This window comes from Trachypithecus francoisi, unplaced genomic scaffold, assembly GCF_009764315.1.
Source record: "Trachypithecus francoisi isolate TF-2019V2 unplaced genomic scaffold, Tfra_2.0 Lachesis_group10, whole genome shotgun sequence".
Taxonomy (NCBI): domain Eukaryota; kingdom Metazoa; phylum Chordata; class Mammalia; order Primates; family Cercopithecidae; genus Trachypithecus; species Trachypithecus francoisi.
In genome coordinates, this window is record NW_022681455.1 from 108481890 (window position 1) to 108504957 (window position 23068).

General features: G+C 54.4%; 2 protein-coding genes across 3 annotated transcripts in view; one reads left to right on the plus strand and one right to left on the minus strand.

The window, feature by feature from the left end:
* The window catches only part of PSKH1 (protein serine kinase H1), a 39598-nt gene extending 20104 nt beyond the window's left edge, over positions 1–19494 (plus strand). Inside the window, exon 3 of the mRNA XM_033219742.1 lies at positions 17082–19494. Coding sequence (XP_033075633.1) covers positions 17082–17399 — 318 coding nt within the window. The 3' untranslated portion in view covers positions 17400–19494. The remainder of the gene's footprint in view (positions 1–17081) is intronic.
* CTRL (chymotrypsin like) lies at positions 19393–22394 on the minus strand. 2 transcript variants are annotated; one of them, XM_033219744.1, is made up of 7 exons: positions 21653–22392; positions 20946–21049; positions 20768–20847; positions 20574–20655; positions 20228–20408; positions 20009–20138; positions 19393–19919 (listed from the first exon to the last, which is right to left on the minus strand). In XM_033219744.1, the coding sequence occupies exons 1-7, from the start codon at positions 21702–21704 to the stop codon at positions 19754–19756; spliced, it is 795 nt and encodes a 264-aa protein (XP_033075635.1). In that variant the 5' UTR covers positions 21705–22392; the 3' UTR covers positions 19393–19753. The 2 variants fall into 2 exon arrangements, with proteins under 2 accessions (XP_033075635.1, XP_033075634.1); XM_033219743.1 differs by having other exon boundaries at positions 19393–19915; positions 20005–20138; positions 20228–20655; positions 21653–22394.
* Between the last annotated feature and the right edge of the window lie 674 nt (positions 22395–23068).

Below are 23068 nucleotides of genomic sequence, written 5' to 3' on the forward strand. Positions count from 1 at the left end.
TGGCCTCCCAAAATTTTGGGATTACAGGTGTGAGCCACTGCACCCGGCCAGAAAGTCTAATCTTAAAATGTTAGAATATTCTGATTCACATATTTAAGCAGCTTCTTGTGCACCAACAAACACTAACCTGCAGGTCAGATTCAACCACCAGGCTGTCAGTTTGTGTCTTTGGATCCATTGATAGTCCTGATACCTCCCAAAATGTGTGAGGTTTCAGCACCATTGGGAGCCGAAGGAAGGTACAGAAAAAGTGAGGGCTGATTGGTCCTTAGGAAGGATGCTGACTGGGTAAAAGACAAGGCTGACTGTAGGAAGCAGCAAGCATGGCAGCTGAAGCCTAGTGGTGTGCTGGGAAGGCTGTGAAGAAGAGAGTATGTGTCAGCTTTATGTGGGAGGGAGGTGAGCTTGGCAGGATGACAAGATTTTGCCCAGGCAGTGAGAGCTCCCTCTTCTAGGGGGCTCCCCATAGGGTGTTTCTCTCAGACATGGACCTGCTGAGGTGCTATCCATGCCTCTTGTACATCTTCTGTGGAAGGGAAGGAGCTCTGGAAGAGCTCCCTTCTGTGGCCCAGCTTTCCTCCCAGGGGTATGGGCTGGGCCCTCTCTGGCCTCAGCCAGCATTTCCTTCAAGAGTCACCCAACAGCTGGCCAGGTGCAGTGGCTCACGCCTGTAATCCCAGAACTTTGGGAGGCCGAGACAGGTGGATTACTGGAAGTCAGGAGTTCAAGACCAGCCTGGCCAACATGGTGAAACCTTATCTCTACTGAAAACACAAAATTAGCCAGGCGTGGGCACCTATAATCCCAGCTACTCAGGAGGCTAAGGCAAGAGAATCACTTGAACCCGGGAGGCAGAGGTTGCAGTAAACCGAGGTTGTGCCATTGCACTCCAGCCTGGGCAAAAAGAGTGAAACTCCTGCTCAAAAAAAGGAAAAAAAAAAAGGTCACCTAACAGCCTCACGCCACTTACTTTGCCTTTAGCACTTGAGGTCCTGTGCTGTATCACCTTCCCTGACAGCTTCCAGATGTGGCTATGGGATCCATTGAGGACTTCCTCCTGCTGGGGAGGGGGTTTGCATTCCCTAGGGGCATCCCCATGTTATGCCTCTCAAAGGTGGCACAAGGAAGGGAGGGAAGCTTTCCTCCTCAGGCTGGCTCTGTTGCAGGCACAGGGGAGGGTGTCTGTCTGTACCACTCTTAGGAGATGGTTGAGTAGGTCAGGCAGGTGGTGAAGATTTGTACCAGTAACTGGGATCTGTGGGCCTCAGGGTGAAGGGGCCACTGCAGACCACCAGGTGCTTACTGCAGAGTGGTCAGCATTGTAGAGAACTCAGTCCTGGCCCACTGTCATTCTCAGGTTTTAAGTGGACAGGTGGGTTCTGCAGAAAATCTGACTGTCACATGCTTATAGCACTGGGCGGTAAATAGGACCATACTGGTACTGAATGAGAGCCTGCGAAGCCAGAGAACAGTCCCCAATACTCAGTTAAAAGTCAGGAGTGCCCAACAGTGAATTAACTATCACACTCGGGACCATTCCAGTCTAATTAGATTTGATTCAAGGTTCAGATAATTTGGTTCCCAGCATCATCATGGCAAATGTGAGCTTTTGGTGTCTATAGAAGGCACTGGGAAGTGTGAGAGGAGCGGGCATAGGTGGTGACAGAGGGAACAATTTAAAGATGAGCCCCTTGATCCTGATGGTGATCCCCTCAGTAACGTTGGGGCAACGCCCTGATGTTTACTTGGTTCTCAGATATGGATTGGCCATCAGGTTGGCACAATCTGTAGCTATAAACTGGAGATAAGAAATCCTCTTCCAAGGCTGGGCACGGTGGCTCATGCCTGTAATCCCAGCACATTGGGAGGCTGAGGCAGGTAGATCATGAGGTCAGGAGATAGAGACCATTCTGGCTAACACAGTGAAACCTTGTCTATACTAAAAATACAAAAATTAGCCGGGCGTGGTGGCGGGCGCCTGTGGTGTCAGCTACTCGGGAGGCTGAGGCAGGAGAATGGTGTGAACCCGGGAGGCGGAGCTTTCAGTGAGCCGCGATGGTGCCAGTGCACTCCAGCCTGGGCAACAGAGTGAGACTCCGTCTCAAAAACAAACAAACAAAAAGAAATCCTCGCCTAACTGGGCGTGGTGGCTCATGTCTGTAATCCCAGCACTTTGGGAGGCCAAGGCGGGAGGATCACCTGAGGTTGGGAGTTCGAGACCAGCCTGACCAACATGGTGAAACCCATCTCTACTAAAAATGCAAAATTAGTCGGGCATGGTGGCACATGCCTGTAATCCCAGCTACTTGGGAGGCTAAGGCAGGAGAATCGCTTGAACCCGCGAGGCAGAGGTTACAGTGAGCTGAGATTGTGCCCTTGCACTTCAGCCTGGGCAACAAGAGTGAAACTCTTGTCTCAAAAAAAGAAAAACAAAAAAATCCTCTCCCAGGCTGTGCATGGTGGCTCACATTTGTAATCTCAGCTGAGGCAGAAGGATCACCTGAAGCCAGGAGTTTGAGACTGCCTGGGCAATATAGTGGGACTCCATCCTAAAACAAAACAAAATAAAACAAAATTTAGCCAGGTGTGGGCACATGCCTGTAGTCCCAGCTACTCAGGAGGCTGAGGTAGGAGGATCACTTAAGCCCAGGAGTTCAAGGTTGCAGGGAGCTGTGAATGTGCCACTGCACTCCAGCCTGTGTGAAGATGGAGTCTTGCTGTGTTACCCAGGCTGGAGTGCAGGGGTGCCATCTTGGCTCACTGCAGCTTCCATCTCCCAGATTCAAGTGATTCTCCTGCCTCAGCCTCCCAAGTAGTTGGGACTACAGGCACGTGCCACCACGCACGGCTAAGTTTTTATATTTTTAGTAGAGATGGGGTTCCAACATGTTGGCCAGGCTGGTCTTGAACTCCTGACCTCAGGTGATCCGCCTGCCTCAGCCTCCTAAAGTGCTGGGATTACAGGTGTGAGCCACCACACCTGGCCAAGACCCTGTCTTAAAAAAAAAATTGTTTTTTTTTAAAGCCTGTCCTGGTGTTCTCTGATACAGCTATAAAAGCATGCCAGGTTGCTGGCAGGAACTTGAAGGAGGTACTGCCTCTTCTTACCAGGAGACCGTCTAGCTGTGAAGTGAATACCTAGAAGGAGTGATTGCTGGGTCCCATTCTAGCGATGTCTGTCCTCAGCTCCATGCAGAAAAGTAAAGAGAAACCAGGGCCCTGCCAGGGAGTGGCAGAGGCTGGTACTTCTCAGACACCTGATGTTCATGCACATGCCCTGGAATCTCATTAAAATGTAGATTCTGATTTAATAGGTCTTGTGGGGCCTGAGGGTCTGCATTTCTAACAAACACCAGGTGGTGTTGATAACACTGACCTATAAGAACATGCTTTAGGAGCAGGTTTTTAGGCAAGTGCCTTAAAAATGGGCTGGGGTGGTCAGGGACAGTCTTAGAGAAGAGGGAACCTGGAATTTGGAGCATGGCTGTGAGGAGTTAGACGAAGAAAAAGGGAATGACAGCCACAGAAGTATAGGAGGGAGAAAGCAGGAGGCAGGCCTAGGGGCAGTGGTCTGAGGGACAGGTTCATATATAGCTGAGGTCCGTCAGAGGACCCTGCAGGGCACGCGGGAAGTTCAGTTGTCCTGATAGCAGGCTCTGGAGAACCATGTGAGGTTGTAGCTGAAACTGAATTTTTTTTTTTTTTTGGTATGGAGTTTTGCTCTTATTGCCCAGGTTGGAGTACAGTGGCGTGATCTTGGCTCACTGCAACCTGTGCCTCCTGGGTTCAAGAGATTCTCCTGCCTCAGCCTCCCAAGTAGCTGGGATTACAGGCATGTGCCACCATGCCCAGCTAATTTTGTATTTTTAGTAGAGACGGGGTTTCTCCATGTTGGTCAGGCTGGTCTCGAACTCCCAACCTCAGGTGATCTGCCTGCGTCAGCCTCCCAAAGTTCTGGGATTACAGACGTGAGCCACTGCTCCTGGCCTGAATTATTTTATTTTATTTTTTTCCTTTGAGACGTAGTCTCGCTGTGTCGCCCAGGCTGGAGAGTGGTGGCATGATCTCAGCCCACTGTAGCCTCCACCTCCCAGGTTCCAGCGATTCTCCTGCCTCAGCCTCCAGAGTAGCTGGGATTACAGGAGTGTGCCACCATGCCCGGCTAATTTTTGTATTTTTAGGAGAGGTGGGGGTTTGGCATATTGGCTAGACTGGTCTCAAACTACTGACCTCAGGTGATCCGCCCACCTCAGGCTCCCAAAGTGCTAGGATTACAGGTGTGAGCCACCACGCCTGGTGAAACTGAAATTTTAAGATAGATCTGGGAATGTCTGAAGTTTAAGAAGGTGATTGTGTTCTGGGAGCTCTGCATGGTGCCAGGCTGTTGAGGGTCCAGCTGGCAGAGGGGGGCATTGAGCTTAGCCCAGGAGGGAGGGAAAGAGATTTCCCAAGATGTGCTGACGGAGGAAAGACTCTGCTACAAGCCTGTAGGGTTGCCTGACTTCCTGATTCTGGCAGTTGTTGACCTGGCAGTTTATCTAATTGGAGCTTGCATAGTCTTGCTAACTGGCTATTGATTACCTGAGGGTTGGAAAATGACAAACGGGGTGGGGAGTGGATTCCTGCCCAGTCCTACTGTAGCTGAAAGACTGGGTTCTTAGATTCTGCTTGCTGCTCTGCTGGAATCACAGGGCAGGACTCTGCGGCTCACAGTCAGTGAGAGAGAGAGAGAGAGAGAGAGTGTGTGTGTGTGTTTTGGGGAGGCACTTCCTTGCCTTTGCTTCTACTACGCTTTACCTGGAACTGAAAAGCATCAGTTCCCAGCTCCAGAGGCAAATCCTGGCAGACTCTGGTGGCCCTAATCTGTGACCGGGAGCTTGCCTGACCCCAAAAATCAGATTCTACCACCCCCTGTGGAGAGCTCTGGGTTGGGAGGGGTCTGTCTGGGACATTTCCTGGGGGAGGGGTCCTTATCATAAGATCAGGCTCTCTCAGCTGGAGACCAGTCCAGCAGACCCTCAGGCCCCACAAGACCTATTAAATCAGAATCTACATTTTAATGAGATTCCAGGGCATGTGCATGAACATCAGGTGTCTGAGAAGTACCAGCCTCTGCCACTCCCTGGCAGGGCCCTGGTTTCTCTTTACGTTTCTGCATGGCGGTGAGGACAGACATCGCTAGAATGGGACCCAGCAATCACTCCTTCTAGGTATTCACTTCACAGCTAGACAGTCTCCTGGTAAGAGGAGGCAGCACCTCCTTCAAGTTCCTGCCAGCAACCTGGCATGCTTTCATAGCTCTATCCCAGGACACTAGGACAGGCTTTTTTGTTGTTGTTCTCCTGGCCACTGCCCACCCACAAGCACACCTGCACACACCTGGGGAAAATGCAAGAGACGTGAAGGCCTGTTCTTCCTATCCATGGAAGTTGAGATTGCCTGGGGGTAAGGAACTAGAATAGGGAATGGCCATAGGATGAACCTGCATTGGCAGGCACACGTGAACACAGGCCTTGGCATAGAGCCACTGGCCCTGGACAGTCTGGAACATGGACTGTGGTGCTCAGGTCAGGTGGTTGGGCCTTGACCCCACCCACTCCAGCCATCTGTCCTGTATGTGTAATAGGCATTTGCCCTTAGGAAGGCCATGTAAGAGAGCAAGGCTCTGCTGGGATAACCTCTGAGAGAGAGAGTGTGTGCCATGGTGAGGGGGATGTTGCTGTGTGAATGAAGGACCTCCGACGCAGCAGTGTTTGGAGGTATGCATTCCTCACCAGCGAGTGTCTCATGGCGCTTGATGCCTTTCTAGGGGCACCTTTCCTGTTCACTGACCCGGTAGAGTGCTGTCCCTTGTATACCAGGCCCGGTCTGGTGTGCCTGTTTCCTGTGGGCTCTGTCCATGCAGCCACAGTTCTCTGTAAGGCTCAGTGGCTTCCATGGACTTGAATAGAAAGCTTCCTGCAGAAGATGGGCTTTGAGAAGGAGGAGGCCCAGAGAGGGGAGCATTGCTGAGTGCTCCAGAATAAACAGATTGGGAGTGACGGAGCAGAGGTTGAAGAGGCTGGGGCAGGCCTGGTGTTTGTTGTTGGGAGCCCTCTGCACTGTGGGAGGAGCCCTCTAGGTTCTGGGTAGTGGAGGAGGAAGGCAGCAGAAAGTGGGAAGGGAGCCTGGCAGGAGGAAGGCTAACTGGAGGCTATTGGAATAATTCCATCCTGGCCTCCTGGGGATGTTTGGGGCAGATCAGGGATCCCAGGGATGGGATCCACATGGCATATGTAAGCCACAGTGGAGGAGGTGAAGGAGTATGGGGCAGAGCCCTAGCTCTGCAGGAGGGACATCAGTTTGTATGGGCAGACTTGGAGAGCATTCCGGGCTACCCTCTGACCTGGAGGGCAGGTGGGGTCCTGCCTGCCATCCTGGCACTCCAGATCCCCCAGCCCAAAGCCCGTGCCCTAGACCCCACCCCACTCCCTGCATACCACAGGTCTGAGCCATTACCTCTGTTCACTCTCCACACCAAGCTTCTGCCTCAACTGTTCACGCTGCTCCCAGTATCGGTCTTAGTTGCTTAGAAATAATGCTGCCGGCCGGGCGCGGTGGCTCAAGCCTGTAATCCCAGCACTTTGGGAGGCCGAGACGGGCGGATCACGAGGTCAGGAGATCGAGACCATCCTGGCTAACACAGTGAAACCCCATCTCTACTAAAAAATACAAAAAACTAGCCAGGCGAGGTGGCGGGCGCCTGTAGTCCCAGCTACTCCGGAGGCTGAGGCAGGAGAATGGCGTAAACCCGGGAGGCGGAGCTTGCAGTGAGCTGAGATCCGGCCACTGCACTCCAGCCTGGGCGACAGAGCGAGACTCCGTCTCAAAAACAAAAAAAAAAGAAAAAAAAAAAGAAATAATGCTGCCTACTGCCATTGTGTGGTGCCTACTGAGTAGCAGACCCAGGGCTGGACGTTCTGCACCCCCCACCTCCAGTCTACAACAACCCTGCCAGGCGGTATGTAATCCCCCACCTTACAGATAAGGAAACTGAGGATGGTGAGGTTACGTAACTTGGCCATAGTCTACCAGCCGGAGAGTGGCAGGTCTGGGATTTGATTCCAGGCTGTCTTGGCTTCAGAGTTCTTGGCCTGTCTAGGGCTGCAGTCTGCTCTCCCTGGTATGTGTGCCTCAGCACGTTGCTGGTTTCTTGTTTCAGTACTTTCTGGCCGCTGATCAGTGGACACATCTCTCCTGTCTAGCCTGTAGGGTCCTTGAGGACAGCATGTACATCAGTACATATGCTCTCCACTGTCGTGTCCAGGCTTAGTACACAGTGGTACCTGTGTGCTAGGTTGAACTGGAGTATTTATAAGTGATAACTGGTGGGGGAACTTTCTCTTGGCTTCTCCTGAGGGAAGCACCAGTGGCTATTGGTGACACCCTGGGAAGGGTCCCAAATGTGACTGCTGGCAGGCAGACAGGCTGTGCAGCCTGTGGAGTGCTCCCCTCAAGAGGCCAGACTCCAGGAAGAAGCAGAGAGCCTGCTAGCGATGCAGTTAGGAGGCTGCTGGCCACAGCTGCCTGGGGGCACAGGCAGTGGGAAGACTTAAAGGCCCAGGGCTGGTGTGTGCTTGTCAACTTTTAGGGCAAATACAAGACTCTTGGAAGAGGAGTAAATGCTGAGGAGAGGATTACCGGAAAGGAGAAATCTGAATGTTTACCCAGCACCCAGAGGCACTGGAGTGGAGAGGGCATGAGGGCATGCTGCAAGTTGGGTAGAGACACAGGTTGGGAGAGACCTATGTGAATATGAGAGCAGTCTGAGGACACAGTCACCTTGAGAGGAGGCTTCCTATCACAGGAGGCCTAGGAGGCCTGGAGGAGCTGTTTCTAAAGGACAGCACAGAAGGTGAGTCATCAGCTGCAGACTCATGGTAGAGGACTGTCAGGGTCCTCCAATGCGGAGAGTCTGTGATTTACTTGACGTGAAATGTGCACCCTTGATGTCAGTGCTTTTGTCAAGAGTTCTATTCCTAGAGGCAGGACAGATGAAGGGGCTCTTGTAGGATTGATATTAGAGTGATGCGATTAGGAGCTTTGCTGTCTGCTGCATTCAGCATCCTGAATTATCACCCTCCTCTGTTTGGGCAGTCTCTGAGCTGTGGGTGAGCCCAGGTGACTGTACCAGGAACAGGGGGGCTTGGGTAGAAATTCTCACAGAGCCTTATGAGTGCTGCTGGTTAGGGGACAGAGCACTGTTGGGAGAGGATGCCCACCTTCATGACCACTCTGCTACTACCTGGGTGACAAGGGCTGGTGGGAGGTGGCTTCCCAGGGGTGGGTGTCTGGTCTGCAGGTTGACCATACATTGATCTAGGGCTAAATATACCTGAAGAGGCAGTGAGCTTGACTACCTGTAGTTCTTTTTTTTTTGAGATGGAGTCTTACTCTGTTGCCCAGGCTGGAGTGCAGTGGTGTGATCTTGGCTCACCAAAGCCTCCACCTTTTGGGTTCAAGCGATTCTCCTGCCTCAGCCTCCCGAGTAGCTGGGATTATAGGCACCAGCTACCACACCTGGTTAGTTTTTGTATTTTTAGTAGCGACAGGGTTTCACCACATTGGCCAGGCTAGTCTCAAACTCCTGACCTCAGGTGATTTGCCTGCCTCAGCCTCCCAAAGTGCTGGGATTACAGGTGTGAGCCACCATGCCCAGCCTCCCCACTTCTTAAAGTGACTCTAACATGCCTTGGGATGTAGAAGATAAAATGAGATGCAGAGAATGTGGCATGTCTCAGTGCTCTCTAGGGGACGGGACTTGGTTATGCATCCTGGTCCTATGCTCTGACTTTATGTCTCCCTCCCTGCCCCTCACCTCCCCCCATATGTCACAAGGAGCAGCCATGTGAGCAGGGATAGGACCTCATCCCAGAGTCATGGGGAGCGCTGTCTGGGTGTCTGGAGAGCAGGAGACCAAATGTATATGCTGGTGGCAGAGTGGAGGCAGGGAGGCAGGGATTGTGTTTCCTGGCTTATGCTTGGATTCTCCTGAATGCTTCAGTTGCTTGACTTTTCTCACCTTCAGTGTGTGTGGGGACTGTGATGGACCCATCAGCTCACCTCTCTTCTCAATGGCCCCTGCTCCCAGAGTCAGAGGATGGCTTTTCCACGACTGTCTCAATAGCTGACAGCATGAGCAAACACAAATCAGTTTAGAATCCTTCACTATGAGGCATCTGTCCCTAAGCCCTCCTTCCCTGCCGGCCTGCTGGGGCTGCTGCATGTCAAGTGCCGTATGCTGGTGCTGTCTGTGTGTGAGGATCCCATCAGGATGATCACATGCCCCCATACCTGGCCAGGAAGGTTCCCTCGGGAAAAGCCATCCCCACTTCACCAAAACATGACGCGTTCAACAGATTAAGTCTCCCTCCTTCACTGCAGGAGCAGATGCCCTCAGGCTGGATTCCTGCCTGGTCACTGGGAGGTGGCATGGTTTAGGCCACTGGATGGAGGCAGTGGACCCTCAGTTGGTCACTGTGGTTGGGGACCTGCCCTTGGAGACCTCTGGCAGGAAGGCAGAGGGAAGCTCTCTCCATGTGAGGCCGGAGGCAGCTCTGAGGAGAAGAGCAGCAGCCTCATCTTGTGTCACCTCTGTGCCACCACTGGGCTCCCCAGAGCCCTGTCCTCTAGGTTTCCCTTTGTCACTGCTGCCCTGGTTGCATACACTCCAGAGAGCAGCAGCTTCCCTGTAGTGGCAGGAGCAGACCCACCCCCCAACACTGCTGCATTCAGCCGTTCCTGCTCACCACCCATAGCATCACGTCAGCCTGTGTCACAGCTGCCTTTCATCACTTTTTCCACCTCCAGCCCTTGAGGCTTTGCCAACAAAGAGCAGGGTGTGGTGGCTTGTGCTCAGAGCCATCCCTGGTGCGTCAGCCATCCCCTCCCTCTCCTGTCTTTTCATTGTCTGTCTCCACCTGGACAGCACTGCCCTTCACAGGCTCTGTCGCCACTGGGCCCTCGAGTTCCTCTGGGAGCTGCTGGGCTGTCATATCTCCCACATTCTGACCTCTTTATTTTTATTTATTTTATTTTATTTTTTAATAGAGATAAGGTCTTGTAGAGCCCAGGCTGGAGTGCAGTAGTGTGATTTTAGTTCATTGTTACCTTAAACTCCTGGGCCCAAGCCATCTTCCTGTCTCAGCCTCCCGAATAGCTGGTTCTACAGGTGTGGGCCACCATACCCGGCTAATTTTTTAGGTTTTTTTTTTTGTAGAGATAGGGTCTTACTATGTTGCCTAGCCTGGTCTTGAACTCCTGGCCTCAAGTGATCCTCCTGCCTCGGCCTCCCAAAATGCTGGGATTAGAGGTATGAGCCACTGTGCCCAGCCCTGACCTCTTTAGATCCACTCATAGCCTCCCATGCTCAGCCTCCTCCCACCCCTACTGAGGTGGAGGCTTGCTCTCAAATGCATAGCATAGCTGATGGTGACCTGGTCCAGCCAACCTCACTGGCTGTGCCCCTCCAGGCTCACCTTTCCAGGTCAGTCCTCCCATCACACAAGATTACCCTTCTCCATCGTGCCTGATGTCCCTTGGTAGACGTGTGGTGCCCAGAGAGCTCTGCTTCCTGTGGCCCATCCAGCTTGGAACAGAAGGCTCAGTCACATTCATGTCTTCGTTCTTCCTGCCATCCCATGTTGACTGTCTGCTGGCCCTGAGCCAAGTCTTTTTTTTTTTTTTTTTTTTTTTTTTTTGTTGTTGTTGTTGAGACGGAGTCTCGCTCTGTTGCCCAGGCTGGAGTGCAGTGGCCGGATCTCAGCTCACTGCAAGCTCCGCCTCCCGGGTTGACGCCATTCTCTCGCCTCAGCCTCCCGAGTAGCTGGGACTACAGGCGCCCGCCATCTCGCCCGGCTAATTTTTTGTATTTTTTTAGTAGAGACGGGGTTTCACCGTGTTCGCCAGGATGGTCTCGATCTCCTGACCTCGTGATTCACCCGTCTCGGCCTCCCAAAGTGCTGGGATTACAGGCTTGAGCCACCGCGCCCGGCCTGAGCCAAGTCTTATATGCCTGGGGTTCCAGGGACAGAGACGGTTATAGCCGCTGAGCCTCCAAACTGCCTCAGAAATTAGGATGGGAGGAAGTTTAAGAAAAAAAAAAAAAAAGACCGGGCACAGTGGCTCACACCTGTAATCCCAGCCCTTTGGGAGGCCAAGGTGGCTGGCACCTGAGGTCAGGAGTTCGAGACCAACCTGATCAACATGGTGAAACCTCATCTCTACTAAAAATACAAAATTAGCTGGGCATTGTGGTGCACGCTTGTAATCCCAGCTACTTGGGAGGCGGAGGCAGGAGAATTGCTTGAACCCAGGAGGTGGAGTTTGCAGTGAGATCGTGCCATTGCACTCCAGCCTGGGCAACAAGAATGAAACTCCATCTCAAAAAAAGAAAAAAAAAAAATGCCAGGTGCCGTGGCTCATGCCTGTATCCCAGCACTTTGGGAGGCCGAGGCAGGCAGATCATGAAGTCAGGAGATGGAGACTATCCTGGCTGACACGGTGAAACCCCGTCTCTACTAAAAATACAAAAAATTACAAAAAATTAACCAGACATGGTGGCACACCCCTGTAGTCTCAGCTACTTGGAAGGCTGAGGCAGGAGAATCCGTTGAACCTGGGAGGCAGAGGTTACAGTTAGCCGAGATCGCGCCACATCGCGCGACTGCACTCCAACCTGGGTGACAGAGCGAGACTCTGTCTCTCAAAAAAAAACAAAAAACAAAAATCCAGGCTGGGCCCTGGGAACCACTTGGCCTCAGTGGAACCTGTGATGAGTATAGATAAAAGAGATTATGCTGCAGCAGGCTTCTAAATCTGGAACCTTCCAGGGCTACTCCAGGACATTGTTAAAAGCAGATATCACTATGTTGGTGGCACAGGCCAATTGCAAAGCTAGCAAATAGCATCCTTCTCGATCTTGAGTTGTGCCCTGTCTCCCTCCTCTCCTTCCCCTCCACTTTGGCTCTGGGCAGGGACAGGTGGGGGCACACGATTTCATTCTGTTACCCATTTCAAGTTTCAGAATGCAGCTTTACTAACCTTTAAGTTGTCCCGCCTTTTCTCATTTTAATCTTTATTCTCTTTTTTTTTTTTTTAATTCTTGTTTTTAAAACTGCATTCTCTTCCCTCTATTTCTCTCCTCAGACTCTCTCCTCCCACACCCTTCCCTTTTCTGTTGCTGGCCCCTCACCCACCCTCTGCCGGATTCCAGGGTGGTAGATTCTGTCTGGTCTGGAAGCCCAGACACCAGGATGATGGGTTTTTGACCAGAGGAGGGGATGCTGGCTCTGCTGCCACACAGTGTCTAATTCTGCGGATGCTCTTCGTCGTGGGCAGCATCACAGTTCTTATTGTCATGCTGCTTTCCTGAGTAAACTCAAAGCTCTGTTTCCAGAATTTCCTCTGTGCCCTTTTCTCTGCTCTCATTCAGGCCCACGTAAGTACAGAAAGGAGGCCTTTGAAGGTGGGAATAGTGGGTCTGAAAATACATCTTGAAATAGAGCTGAGGGAAGAACTGAGTCATGGTAGCAAAGCCCAGGCTTCTTCCTCCCTTCCCATCCCTTCTCTAGCAGCGCTGTGGTGGGGCCACCTTCTCTGCCAGCCAGCCTGCCCCAGAATCATCATGGGTTAGATAAGGCGCTCAGGGCTCAAGAGGTCAGCTTAAATGCTAGACTCTGTGCTTCGTATGTGGCCATATGAAGGAAAAGGTGGAGAAAAAGGAATCCAGGACTTTAGAAACTGGAAGTGACTTAGAGTTCATGACATTCAGCCCCTTCCTCGTGTCAAAAGTGAAGGCAGTGTGATTTCTGTAAGGCCAATAGAGAAGGTAGAACTAGAACTCAGGTTGCTGGGCTTGCAGTCTAACCCTTTAACCTATCCTAGATGCCACTCAGAAGAGACACCAAGGGGCCTTTCTCTCCCAGGCTCACTTGCCAGTAGGCAGCCCTGCCTGCTAGAGGAGTCTAGGGCCACCCTGTAAGCTGTGTTTGCTGCCAGAAAGCAGCAGCTTCCTCCTCTGTCTGCAGCCTGTGCTAGACAGCTGGCACTGTTCTTTGTTTCCTTAGCCCTTTGGCTCAAGGTGAGACTGCTGGCAGTGGCTTGAGTAGTGTTCATTCCAGGCGCTTGTACCAGATATTAGAGCTAGAGCAAATGAAAAGGGTTGGTGCAGGGGCTCCTCGGGCGGGAGCAGAAAGCCCTTCCTGCTCTGCTGCTTCTCCCTCTCCAGGGGGAGTAGGACTCCACTGCCTAGGAGTGGCTTGAGCCCATCATGGGTAGGGGGATGAGGAAGTCCAGTTGGTAAGGAGGTGCTCACGGAAGAGGTCCCTCCCCATACCCACTATTGGCATCATTGCTGTTCCAACATCAGGAGCAGGTACCCTAAGTGCAAGGGGAAAAGGACTTTTTGAGGACCATGGACTCAGAAAGGCAGCCAGCTTGATGGTCGGAATCAGAGTGGAGGTGATGCCCTCCTCCCACAGACCCTGCTTGTTCTCTTGAAGCAGGGCCCAGCCCTCACTCACGCAGTAGCCTCCTGGAGTGCTGGGATTAGAGGCATGAGCCACTGAGTTGTAAGGCCCTTTTCTCCTGCTTAGAATGCTTCCAGCCAGTCAGTCCTTGGCTGACACACATACTTACGTGGCTCCAGGGGAAGCAGGTGGGTTGGGCTGCTAATGTTGAGTGCTTTCTTAGGAGATGCTGAGTTGATGTGGGGCCTGAAGCCTGGCTGTGGGTGAGTGTGGAAAGCCTTACTTTTCTGAGCCCTGTGGGAGGCCTCAGCAGGGCTTCCAGAGGCTGCTCTTCTGGAGGTCATCTTAAGCCCCTGCCTCACTGTCAGTAAGCTGGATGGGGACCACCTTCTTGTGTTCAGCCTGACTTTCTTCTGTAGCTTCCTCTGTGTACAAGGGTTAGGCTGGGGGCCAGGTCAGGACGACTTGAGTCACTTTGGCTTGGGGGATCCACCTGGCCCAGCTGCTCACAGCTCTTCAGAGATGGGGAGAGCTGGGACCTGCCAGAGAGGCCAGGCCAGTCCTCAGACAAATGAGTCCATCTGCATTCTGCAGACAGCCACACGTCCACAGTAATTGGTGAGGCGAGAATCTTGGGGAGCAGGGGGAGAGGGATCAATCTGGCTGCTGCTCCGCGATCAGCAGGGGTTCATGCCTGCTAGTGTGAGCATGTGCCACTCTGAAGATGGAGACACTTAAGCCTATAGGGCTGGTCTGGGGAGAGGCCCCTCTAAGACTGCACTGGTGACTTGTTTGGAGTTTCAGGTCTACGGTTTGGCTGGATGTGGATGTGAAGTGGTGAGACCTCCAGTCCATCCGTGTTCAGGCTCCTGGCCTCTGTAGGGGAGTTGCCCCTCTTTTGTCTTGGCTGGACCAAGGGGCAGGGGCAGGATCCATGTCCCAGCCCTGTTGGGACACCCTGGGCTGTCAACCCTGTCTTGGGGCTGTTCCAGCAACAGGCCAGGCTGAGCTGCAGCGTGCTTCCTAGTGAGTCCTCCTCTTCCTGGAGACTGTAGAAAGCCAGCAGGCAGCAGAGGTGTCCCCTGACCCACTCTGTTCAGCTGTGTGTGTGTTGTCTCCATCAAGCTTCTTTCTGTCTCTCCAGTGGGTAATGGGGGCTACAGTGAATGTCTGTGGTCTGGACTGGCTGCCCCAGTAGTGGTTCCTTGTCTTCAGGGGGCAACCATGGAGCTTTCTTTCTTAAAAGATTTTTTAAAATTTTGTGTTTTTCTTTGAGACGGAGTCTTAACCATCTTGTCCAGGGTGATCTTGAACTCCTGGAATCAAGCAATCCTCCTGCCTCAGACTCCCAAAGTGTTGGGATTACAGGCAGAAGCCACTGCTCCTGGCTTTTGGGGCTTTCTTGAGCTGTGATCCAAAAGCTATTGTGGCAGCCGTCTAGTCCAGTTGCCCTGAATATCGGTCTCAATACCTCAATATGAATCTTTTTTTTTTTTTTTTTTGAGATGGAGTCTCACTCTGTTGCTGGAGTGCAGTGGTGCGATCTTGGCTCACTGCAACCTCTGCCTCTTGGGTTCAAGCAATTCTCCTGCCTCAGCTTCCTGAGTAGCTGGGACTACAGGCACACACCATGCCCGGCTAATTTTTGTATTTTTAGTAGAGATAGGGTTTCACCATGTTGGCCAGGATGGTCTTGATCTCCTGACCTTGTGATCCACCTGCCTCAGCCTCCCAAAGTGCTGGGATTACAGGCGTGAGCCACCGTGCCTGGCCTTCAATATGAATATTGAAGTACACAAGCCCCCAGGAGACTTACCTGCCTGTGTGGGAGGGCTGTTGCTCTCTGCGCCCACCCACAGCCCTTGGATAGTAAGGCATCTATAGGCCTCCGTTGGCTGCATGCTCCTGGACCCTGACTTTCCTCCTCCTCAGGCCCAGTGTCTCCCCAAGAGTCACTGGGTGCTGCTGGCCCACTGATGAGGATGACCCTATTAGGTGTGTTTGGGAATGTGGTTCCCTTGTTGCTCCCACTTCAGCTCAGTAAAACTTGGAATAACCTTCCAAAGAGTAGGTGAGGACAGAAGCTGCAGGTAGCCCCAGCCCTTCTTCAGGAAGGTGGAAGCATGTTCTCCCTGCCTCACCTCTCTGTGGCAGTGGGGAAGAGGGTAGGGGAAGAGTTGGAAGTCAAGGGAGCCAGACTGGGGGTAGCAGTAGTCAGTGTGTGTGTGTGTCTGCTACATGGCTGTACACCTGCCCTGAAGGTGGGCTCTCAGATCCCTGGCATGTTCAGGGGTTCCTCAAGGTGAAGGGTACCACGGGTGGAACAGGCAGACCTCAGCTGGCAGGAAGGAAAGTGATGGCATCCTTAGCATTCCTGTTGAGTCATCTGCAGCATGCTCAGGAAAGGTCCTAGCTGCCTACCCTTTGGGTAGGCCCCAGAGCCTGTGCCAAAAGTGCTCCTAGGAGATGCAGGGACGCAAGGACTCACCTGGCTAAGCCCCAAGGCCTGGAAGCAGCTTCAGGAAAGGGCACCCATCCGGCAGCACTGTGGGTTGTTTACTCGCTGAGCCCGTGCCTGCTGAGTGCTTCCTGTATGTGCAGCACCAGGCACTGGGGCTCATCCAGCTCAGCATGATCTCATGGGAATAATAAACCAACATGAAATTGCAGTCTCAAGTTACAGCCGGAATAATTGCTGGAAGCACTGGGGGCTAAGAGGGAGTCTGAGCAAGTGTCCTTTATCCTGAGAACCTGAGGATCCAGCCAGGTGAAGACAGCATGCAGCCTGAGGCCCTGAGACAGACAGCTGCTGGGTTCGCGGCTGAGATGAGGCAGCCCTGGGTGCACGTGGTAGAGTGGGCTTTGTGGAGTTCCTCCCAGGGGACAGAATGTACTAAAATGAGGCTGGCGCACAGCACTGCCAGGAGCCCTTTGTGGCTTAGAGAAGTAATGCGGGCTGGAGGGTGCCACTGAGAAGGGTCCTGGTTCCTGCCTGGTCCCAGGAGCACCTGCCCTCAGCCAACGGGGAAATCTAGTTGCCTTGAATTGTTTCCTTTCCTCCCCATGCTGGGAGGCGGAGGCAGGGAGTAGTGGTCTCCTACCACTGCTTTGGCAGTTGGAGAGAGGTTGGACCTTCTCTGTAAGGACTGGGAAGTTCCCCTCTAAGTGGCCTGATCCTGGTCATCCAGAGATTGGAGTTTCAATCTGACTTAGGATGTGGTGGAAAAGTTTGAGTCATTCTCTTACATTCCCCTGTGTTAAGATACTTCTGGGGCAGGTTGGGGGGTCTTGGCAGAGGCCATCTCCCTGAGCCAGGCTTTGGGTCCAGTACACCATAGAAGTTTGCTCCCTGGGAGAGTGGACGGGTCCTTTCCTTCCTTGCCAGACTCCATCACCTGGAGAGCAGCCCCTGTTCAGCCTGGGCCAGCGTTGGGCAGGGAGGCCCCAAGCACTACATGAGAGGAGGGGCAGCACCTCTCTCGGGAAAGTGGAGGGATGCTGGGTAGTGGCCTTATCCAGATGGGGTGGGCAGTGTCGGATGGTCTCACTCTAATGCTTGTCCTTGGTCTCTAGCCCTGGCCTAGTGTGTCCAACCTGGCCAAGGACTTCATTGACCGCCTGCTGACAGTGGACCCTGGAGCCCGTATGACTGCACTGCAGGCCCTGAGGCACCCGTGGGTGGTGAGCATGGCTGCCTCTTCATCCATGAAGAACCTGCACCGCTCCATATCCCAGAACCTCCTCAAACGTGCCTCCTCGCGCTGCCAGAGCACCAAATCTGCCCAGTCCACGCGTTCCAGCCGCTCCACACGCTCCAACAAGTCACGCCGTGTGCGGGAGCGGGAGCTGCGGGAGCTCAACCTGCGCTACCAACAGCAGTACAATGGCTGAGCCGCCTGGCTCTGCACATGTGCAGCACGGCCCAGCCTGGCCACACACTGCGGTGCCATCTGTGCCTGATGCCCTCTCTGGAGATAGGCTCATGTAGCCCGCAGTAGGTGAAGAATGTCTGGCTCCGGCCCTTTCTCTGTGGCCTCAGCAGCCCCTGTCCTCACCATGGGCCTGGGCCAGGTGTGACAGAGTGGAGGTAGCCCACGGGGCTGTGACTCCCCCTGAACTGGGAGCCTGGTTTGGCACTGATACCCCTCTTGGTGGGCAGCTGCTCTGGTGGAGTTGGGAAGGGATAGGACCTGGCCTTCACTGTCTCCCTTGCCCTTTGACTCTTCCCAAATCAGAGGGGCCTGCAGTGCTGGGTGAAGTGTCCTGTGGCCTCAGGACCCTTTGGGACAGTTACTTCTGGGACCCCCTTTCCTCCACAGAGCCCCTCTCCCTGGCTCCACACATTCCCATGCATCCTGATCCTTTAGATTATGCTCCAGTGGGAGACCCTGGTAGGCACAAAGCTTGTGCCTTGACTGAAACCGTAGCCCCTAGCTAGATCCGAACAACCCTCCACCTCCCAACCAAGATCTGTCTTCCTTCATGGTGCCCCGAGGGAGCCTTCCTGGTCCCAGGACCTCTGGTGGTAGGGCCATGGCGTGGACTTTCACCCTTCTGGACTGTGTGGCCATGCTGGTTGTCGGCTTGCCCAGGCTTCAACCTCTCCAGACTCTGAGGGGTCTCTGCCCACCAGCCCACTGCCCTTGGTGCCTTCTTTGTAGAGCCTACTGCTACCTCCCTCTCCCCATTGGATGTTCATTCCATCCCCAGGTGCCTCCTTCCCAACTGGGAGGGGTTAAAGGGAGCCCCACTGCTGCTACCTGAGGGATGGGGCACCTGGGGGCCAAGGCAGAGGGCAGGGGGTCCCTCCCCATTAGGGTCCAGTGTCAGCCTGGGTTCTATCCTTTGGTGCAGCCCATTGCCCTTTCCCTTCAGGGTCTGTCGCTCCCTCCTCTGCAGCTGCACAAAGACGCCATCTGGTGTCTGCATGGGTGTTGGCAACCTGGGAGTGATCACTGCACACCCATCGTGCACGCCTGCCCATCGTGCACACCCGCTCATCGTGCACACCCGCCCATTGTGCACAGCTGCCCATCGTGCACACCCACTCATCGTGCACACCCGTAGTCCTCCACGAAGACATGGGAAGGTAGGAGTTGCCGCCCTGGGGGAGGGTCCCAGGCTGCTCACCTCTCCCCTTCTGCTGAGCTTCTGCGCACCCCTCCCTGGAACTTAGCCATACTGTGTGACCTGCCTCTGAACCCTGGGTGCCTGGGGCACTGCCTTCTCACACCTGGTCTTGCCCTGTCCACCCTGTGCTGCTTCCCTTCACAGCATTAACCTTCCAGTCTGGGTCCCGCTGAGTCGCAAGCTGGAAGGAGCCCCTGTGGGAGGTGGGTGGGGTTGGGTGGCTGCTTTCCCAGAGGCCTGAGCCAGAACCGTCCCCATTTCTGTTGTGGTATCTCCCCCTACCACAAACCAGGCTGGAACCCAAGCCCCTCCCTCCACAGCTGCCTTCAGTGGGTAGAATGGAGCCAGGGCCTAGCTTTGGCCTTAGCTCAACTGCAGGGCCCCTGCCATTGGGGGAGGGTTTGGCTCCCACTCAGCTTCTGCCAGTCGGCAGCCTGGGCCAGGCCCTCCTCTTCCTGCATGTGCCACCTCCAGTGGGAAACAATACTAAAGAGACCACTCTGTGCCAAGTCAACTGTGCCTTAGACACACCCTCCTGCCGTCCTCACTGCCCCCTGGGCAGGAGGCAGTGGAGAACCAAGTCCCATGGCCTCAGAATTTCCTCCCAGTTCCCTAAGTGTCTCTGAGGACCTGAAGCTCTGGGGATTATGTTTTCTCTTGCCCAGGGTGGGCCTGGTCCTGAGGGCGGGACAGGGGGTTTGGAGATGTGGGCCTTTAATAGACCCACTTGGGCCTTCATGCCATGGACCGTGGATGGAGAATGTGCAGTTATTTATTATGCGTATTCAGTTTGTAAACGTATCCTCTGTATTCAGTAAACAGGCTGCCTCTTCAGGGAGGGCTGCCATTCATTCCAGCAGCTCTGGCTTCTTGCTGTAGGACCAAGGGGTTGCCCTGGAGGAGGGGTGGGGTCCCCGGCCTGGGCATGACTACTCTAGGAAGAGCCACTGCTACTCAAGGAGCCACTCAGCCCCATCCATGCCAGAAGTCCAAGTAGGGAGTCGAACCCTCAACAGCCTCTGCTTTCTCCTGAGCCAGGAAGACAGACACGAATGCATGATGGGACAGGGCCTCGGTCTTTCATGGGTTGAGCTGGGGAGGGGCCTGTGGTGGGCTCAGTTGTAGGCAATGACCTGGTTGATCCAGGCGCTGAACTTGCTAACTCGAGTATACACGGCAGGTGCGCGCACATTGCAGTTTTTGGTACCCCAGGAGACAATACCAATAAGCACCCACGTGTTTCCCTTCTGGCAGACAAGAGGGCCTCCGGAGTCACCCTGAGAGGGAAGAGGGAGGGAGAAGTGAGTGTGGGGGGTTGGGGAGGTATGCCACAGGACAGCGCAGAGGACCGGGTGCTGGGGCTCCCCTGGCACGAGGAAGCACCTGCGCCACCTGCACAGATCATGGAGTCAGTGATATCTGAGCCCCAGTACTGCCGGCACTGATTCACAGTGACCAGGGGCAAAGCCACCTGCTGCAGACGTGCTGGTGTCACATTGCCTGTGGGCCAGGAGGGGTGGTCAGGTGGGGCCCAGAACACTGGTCCCCAGCCCAGTCCTCCCACCCTGAGCTTTGGCCTGAGTTCCTACCCATGCCACTGAGGCGACCCCAGCCGGTGGTGACACATGTGAGGCCTTCAGTCAGAGCCTCGTTTGAGGATGCCAGGCAAACTGGCGAGATGCGTGTTGTGTACTGGGCTGGTGAGGCGAGCTTCAGCAGCGTCACATCATTGTTCATGGTGGTAGGGTTCCAGCTAGGGTGTGTAATGGCCTGTGGGGTCAGAAACAGTCCATGTTGGGCTGGGGTGGGCCCCGGCACCTGGGGCTGATGGGTGCTGAGCAGGGTACGCCAGGGCGTGTCCTGAATTCCCCGTTCCCAGCACCCACCCACTTGCACTGCCCACTTTTCCTCCGTGTCTGCAACCCAGGCACTCACCCGAGAGATGGACAGAACCTGCAAGAGCTCAGCGTTCAACGATAGGTCATGCTCGCCCAGGACAACAAAGTGGCGGCCAGGGCTGCAGGGGTGTGGGCTTAGGCAGCTGCAGGGAGGCCAGAGCAAGAAGGGGACAGCCAGGAGAGGAGGCAGGAACAGGCGAGGGGCAGGGCAGGTGGAGTGCAGGTGCTCACCTGACATTGCAGTGGGCAGCAGTGACCACCCAGGACTGCCTGATGAGAGAACCACTGCAGAAGTGGAAGCCGCTGCTGTCCTGGGGTCAGGGCTCAGAGGTCAGAGTGGGGTTGGGCTGCTTAGGCTGCCCCTAGGCATGACGTACCTAGGACCCTGCCCACCCCTCCGGTGGTATACCTGCAGGGATACCTGCCAGGGCCAGGAGCCTGGCACTGCATTCTCCTCCTTGACAATCCTCTGGCTGAAGCTCAGGGCTGGTTTGATGGCAGGAACACCGCAGCCTGGCCATTGGGCTAATGAGGACCTGCTTCCTATGCCTCAGCCCATCTTTCCCCACCTCCTTCTGGGTGCCTGAGGCTGTGTACCCCAGAGAGGTCAGTCGAGAGGGTACAACACTACCCCTTTCCCAACAGGGTACATGCAGGCACCTTCGGGCCCCACAGCTATCTTGGTTATCCCCATCCAACCAGTCCCGCAGCACTGCTGTTCTCTCACATCTTTCTCCAGCCTAGTCCCCGCTGTTCCCCATCTCTACCCCTGGTCTCTCTGCCCGCTCCAGGCCTGAACAGTACATACCCTTCATGCAGCCAGAAGGTTGTTTCTAAAAGTCATGGACAGCTCTTCCTGTCTCAGCTTCCTAAACACTCCTGGACTCCAGGGCCTTGCTCAAGCTCTGGTCCTATTCGTGAGACTCCCCCACCCCACCTCTTGCCCCCTCCCAGCCCTGCAGGCCTGTTCCGGCTCCCCTGCCCTGGCATATCCTGTTTCCTTTGCCCACTCTGTCCACCTTTGTCCCTTCCAGCCAGCCTGGCCCCTTCCCGGGGCTGGTGCTGGGAGCTGAGTTGTTCCCAGGTCTGAATCAGGGCTGGTCCTGGCCCACTCACCCCAGGAGGAACCGAGGAGAACCAGGCTTAGGGTCAGGCTGAGCAGCAGCATCACGGCAGATGTGACGTTGGGAGCTGGGCCTGGCTTTATGGGTCTTCTCGTCCTTGAGCTAAAGCTCCAGGCCTGAGGTCAGGCCAGCTGTGTAGACTCAGCCCCCTCCCACGCTCCAGTCAAGAGAGGCCCTTTAGGCAAGGTCCCCTGACCCAGGCCTATACTTATCAGACAGAGCCCAGGTGTGAGGCTCTCACCTCTGCCACCTCCCAAAGCCTGGCCTCTAGTTGGCTCCCAGAACCACCTGCCATTCCAAATGTTGAGCCCTGGGTACCGAGGGCAGATGGTTAAATCAGGTCTATAGTGACAGCCTGGTGGCTGGGATCAGAGGAGTCTCCCAGGGCTATCAAAGGCACCAGGCTCTCAGAGAAGGCTGCTCAGCTTCCAGGGTGTTCTGACTGGTGGAGGGAATGCTCACTGTGGTCAACTTTGCTGTGAAGGGCCAGGGGCTGTGAGGTTCTGGCAGTTTGGGAGTCCTAACACATCATCTCAGTGGTTCCTCATCCGTTTGGAACAGGAGTCACAGGTCTGCTCAGAGATGGTGACTCTCCCACCAGCACGTGGCTGAGTTGGACACAAACCCGCATTTGTCTGGCACTGAAGCCCCCAGTTTTTTTTTTTTTTTGAGATGGAGTCTCGCTCTGTCACCCAGGCTGGAGTGCAGCGACCGGATCTCAGCTCACTGCAAGCTCCGCCCCCCAGGTTTACACCATTCTCCTGCCTCAGCCTCCCGAGTAGCTGGGACCACAGGCGCCCGCCACCTCGCCCGGCTCGTTTTTTTTTTTTTTTGTATTTTTTAGTAGAGACGGGGTTTCACTGTGTTAGCCAGGATGGTCTCGATCTTCTGACCTCGTGATCCGCCTGTCTCGGCCTCCCAGAGTGCTGGGATTACAGGCTTGAGCCACCACGCCCAGCCTTTTTTTTTTTTTTTTTTTTGAGATGGAGTCTCACTCTTCGCCCAGGCTGGAGTGCAGTGGTTCCATCTTGGCTCACTGCAAGCTCCGCCTCCCGGGTTCACACCATTCTCCTGCCTCAGCCTCCCGTGTAGCTGGGACTACAGGCGCCTGCCACCATGCCCGGCTAATCTTTTGTATTTTTAGTGGAGACGGGATTTCACTGTGTTAGCCAGGATGGTCTCGATCTCCTGACTTTGTGATCCGCCCACCTCAGCCTCCCAGAGTGCTGGGATTACAGGCGTGAGCCACCGAGCCCTGCCAAGAAGCCCCCATTCTTAACAATGAGATGATGCTTATGAAGTGCCTGGCATTTAGGAGGGCAAAGTGTGAGCTCTTGGTGCCTGGCAGACCCTGGACTGAGGCTGCAGGTGGAGAGTGACAGCCATCAAAACTCTGCCACCCTCTCTA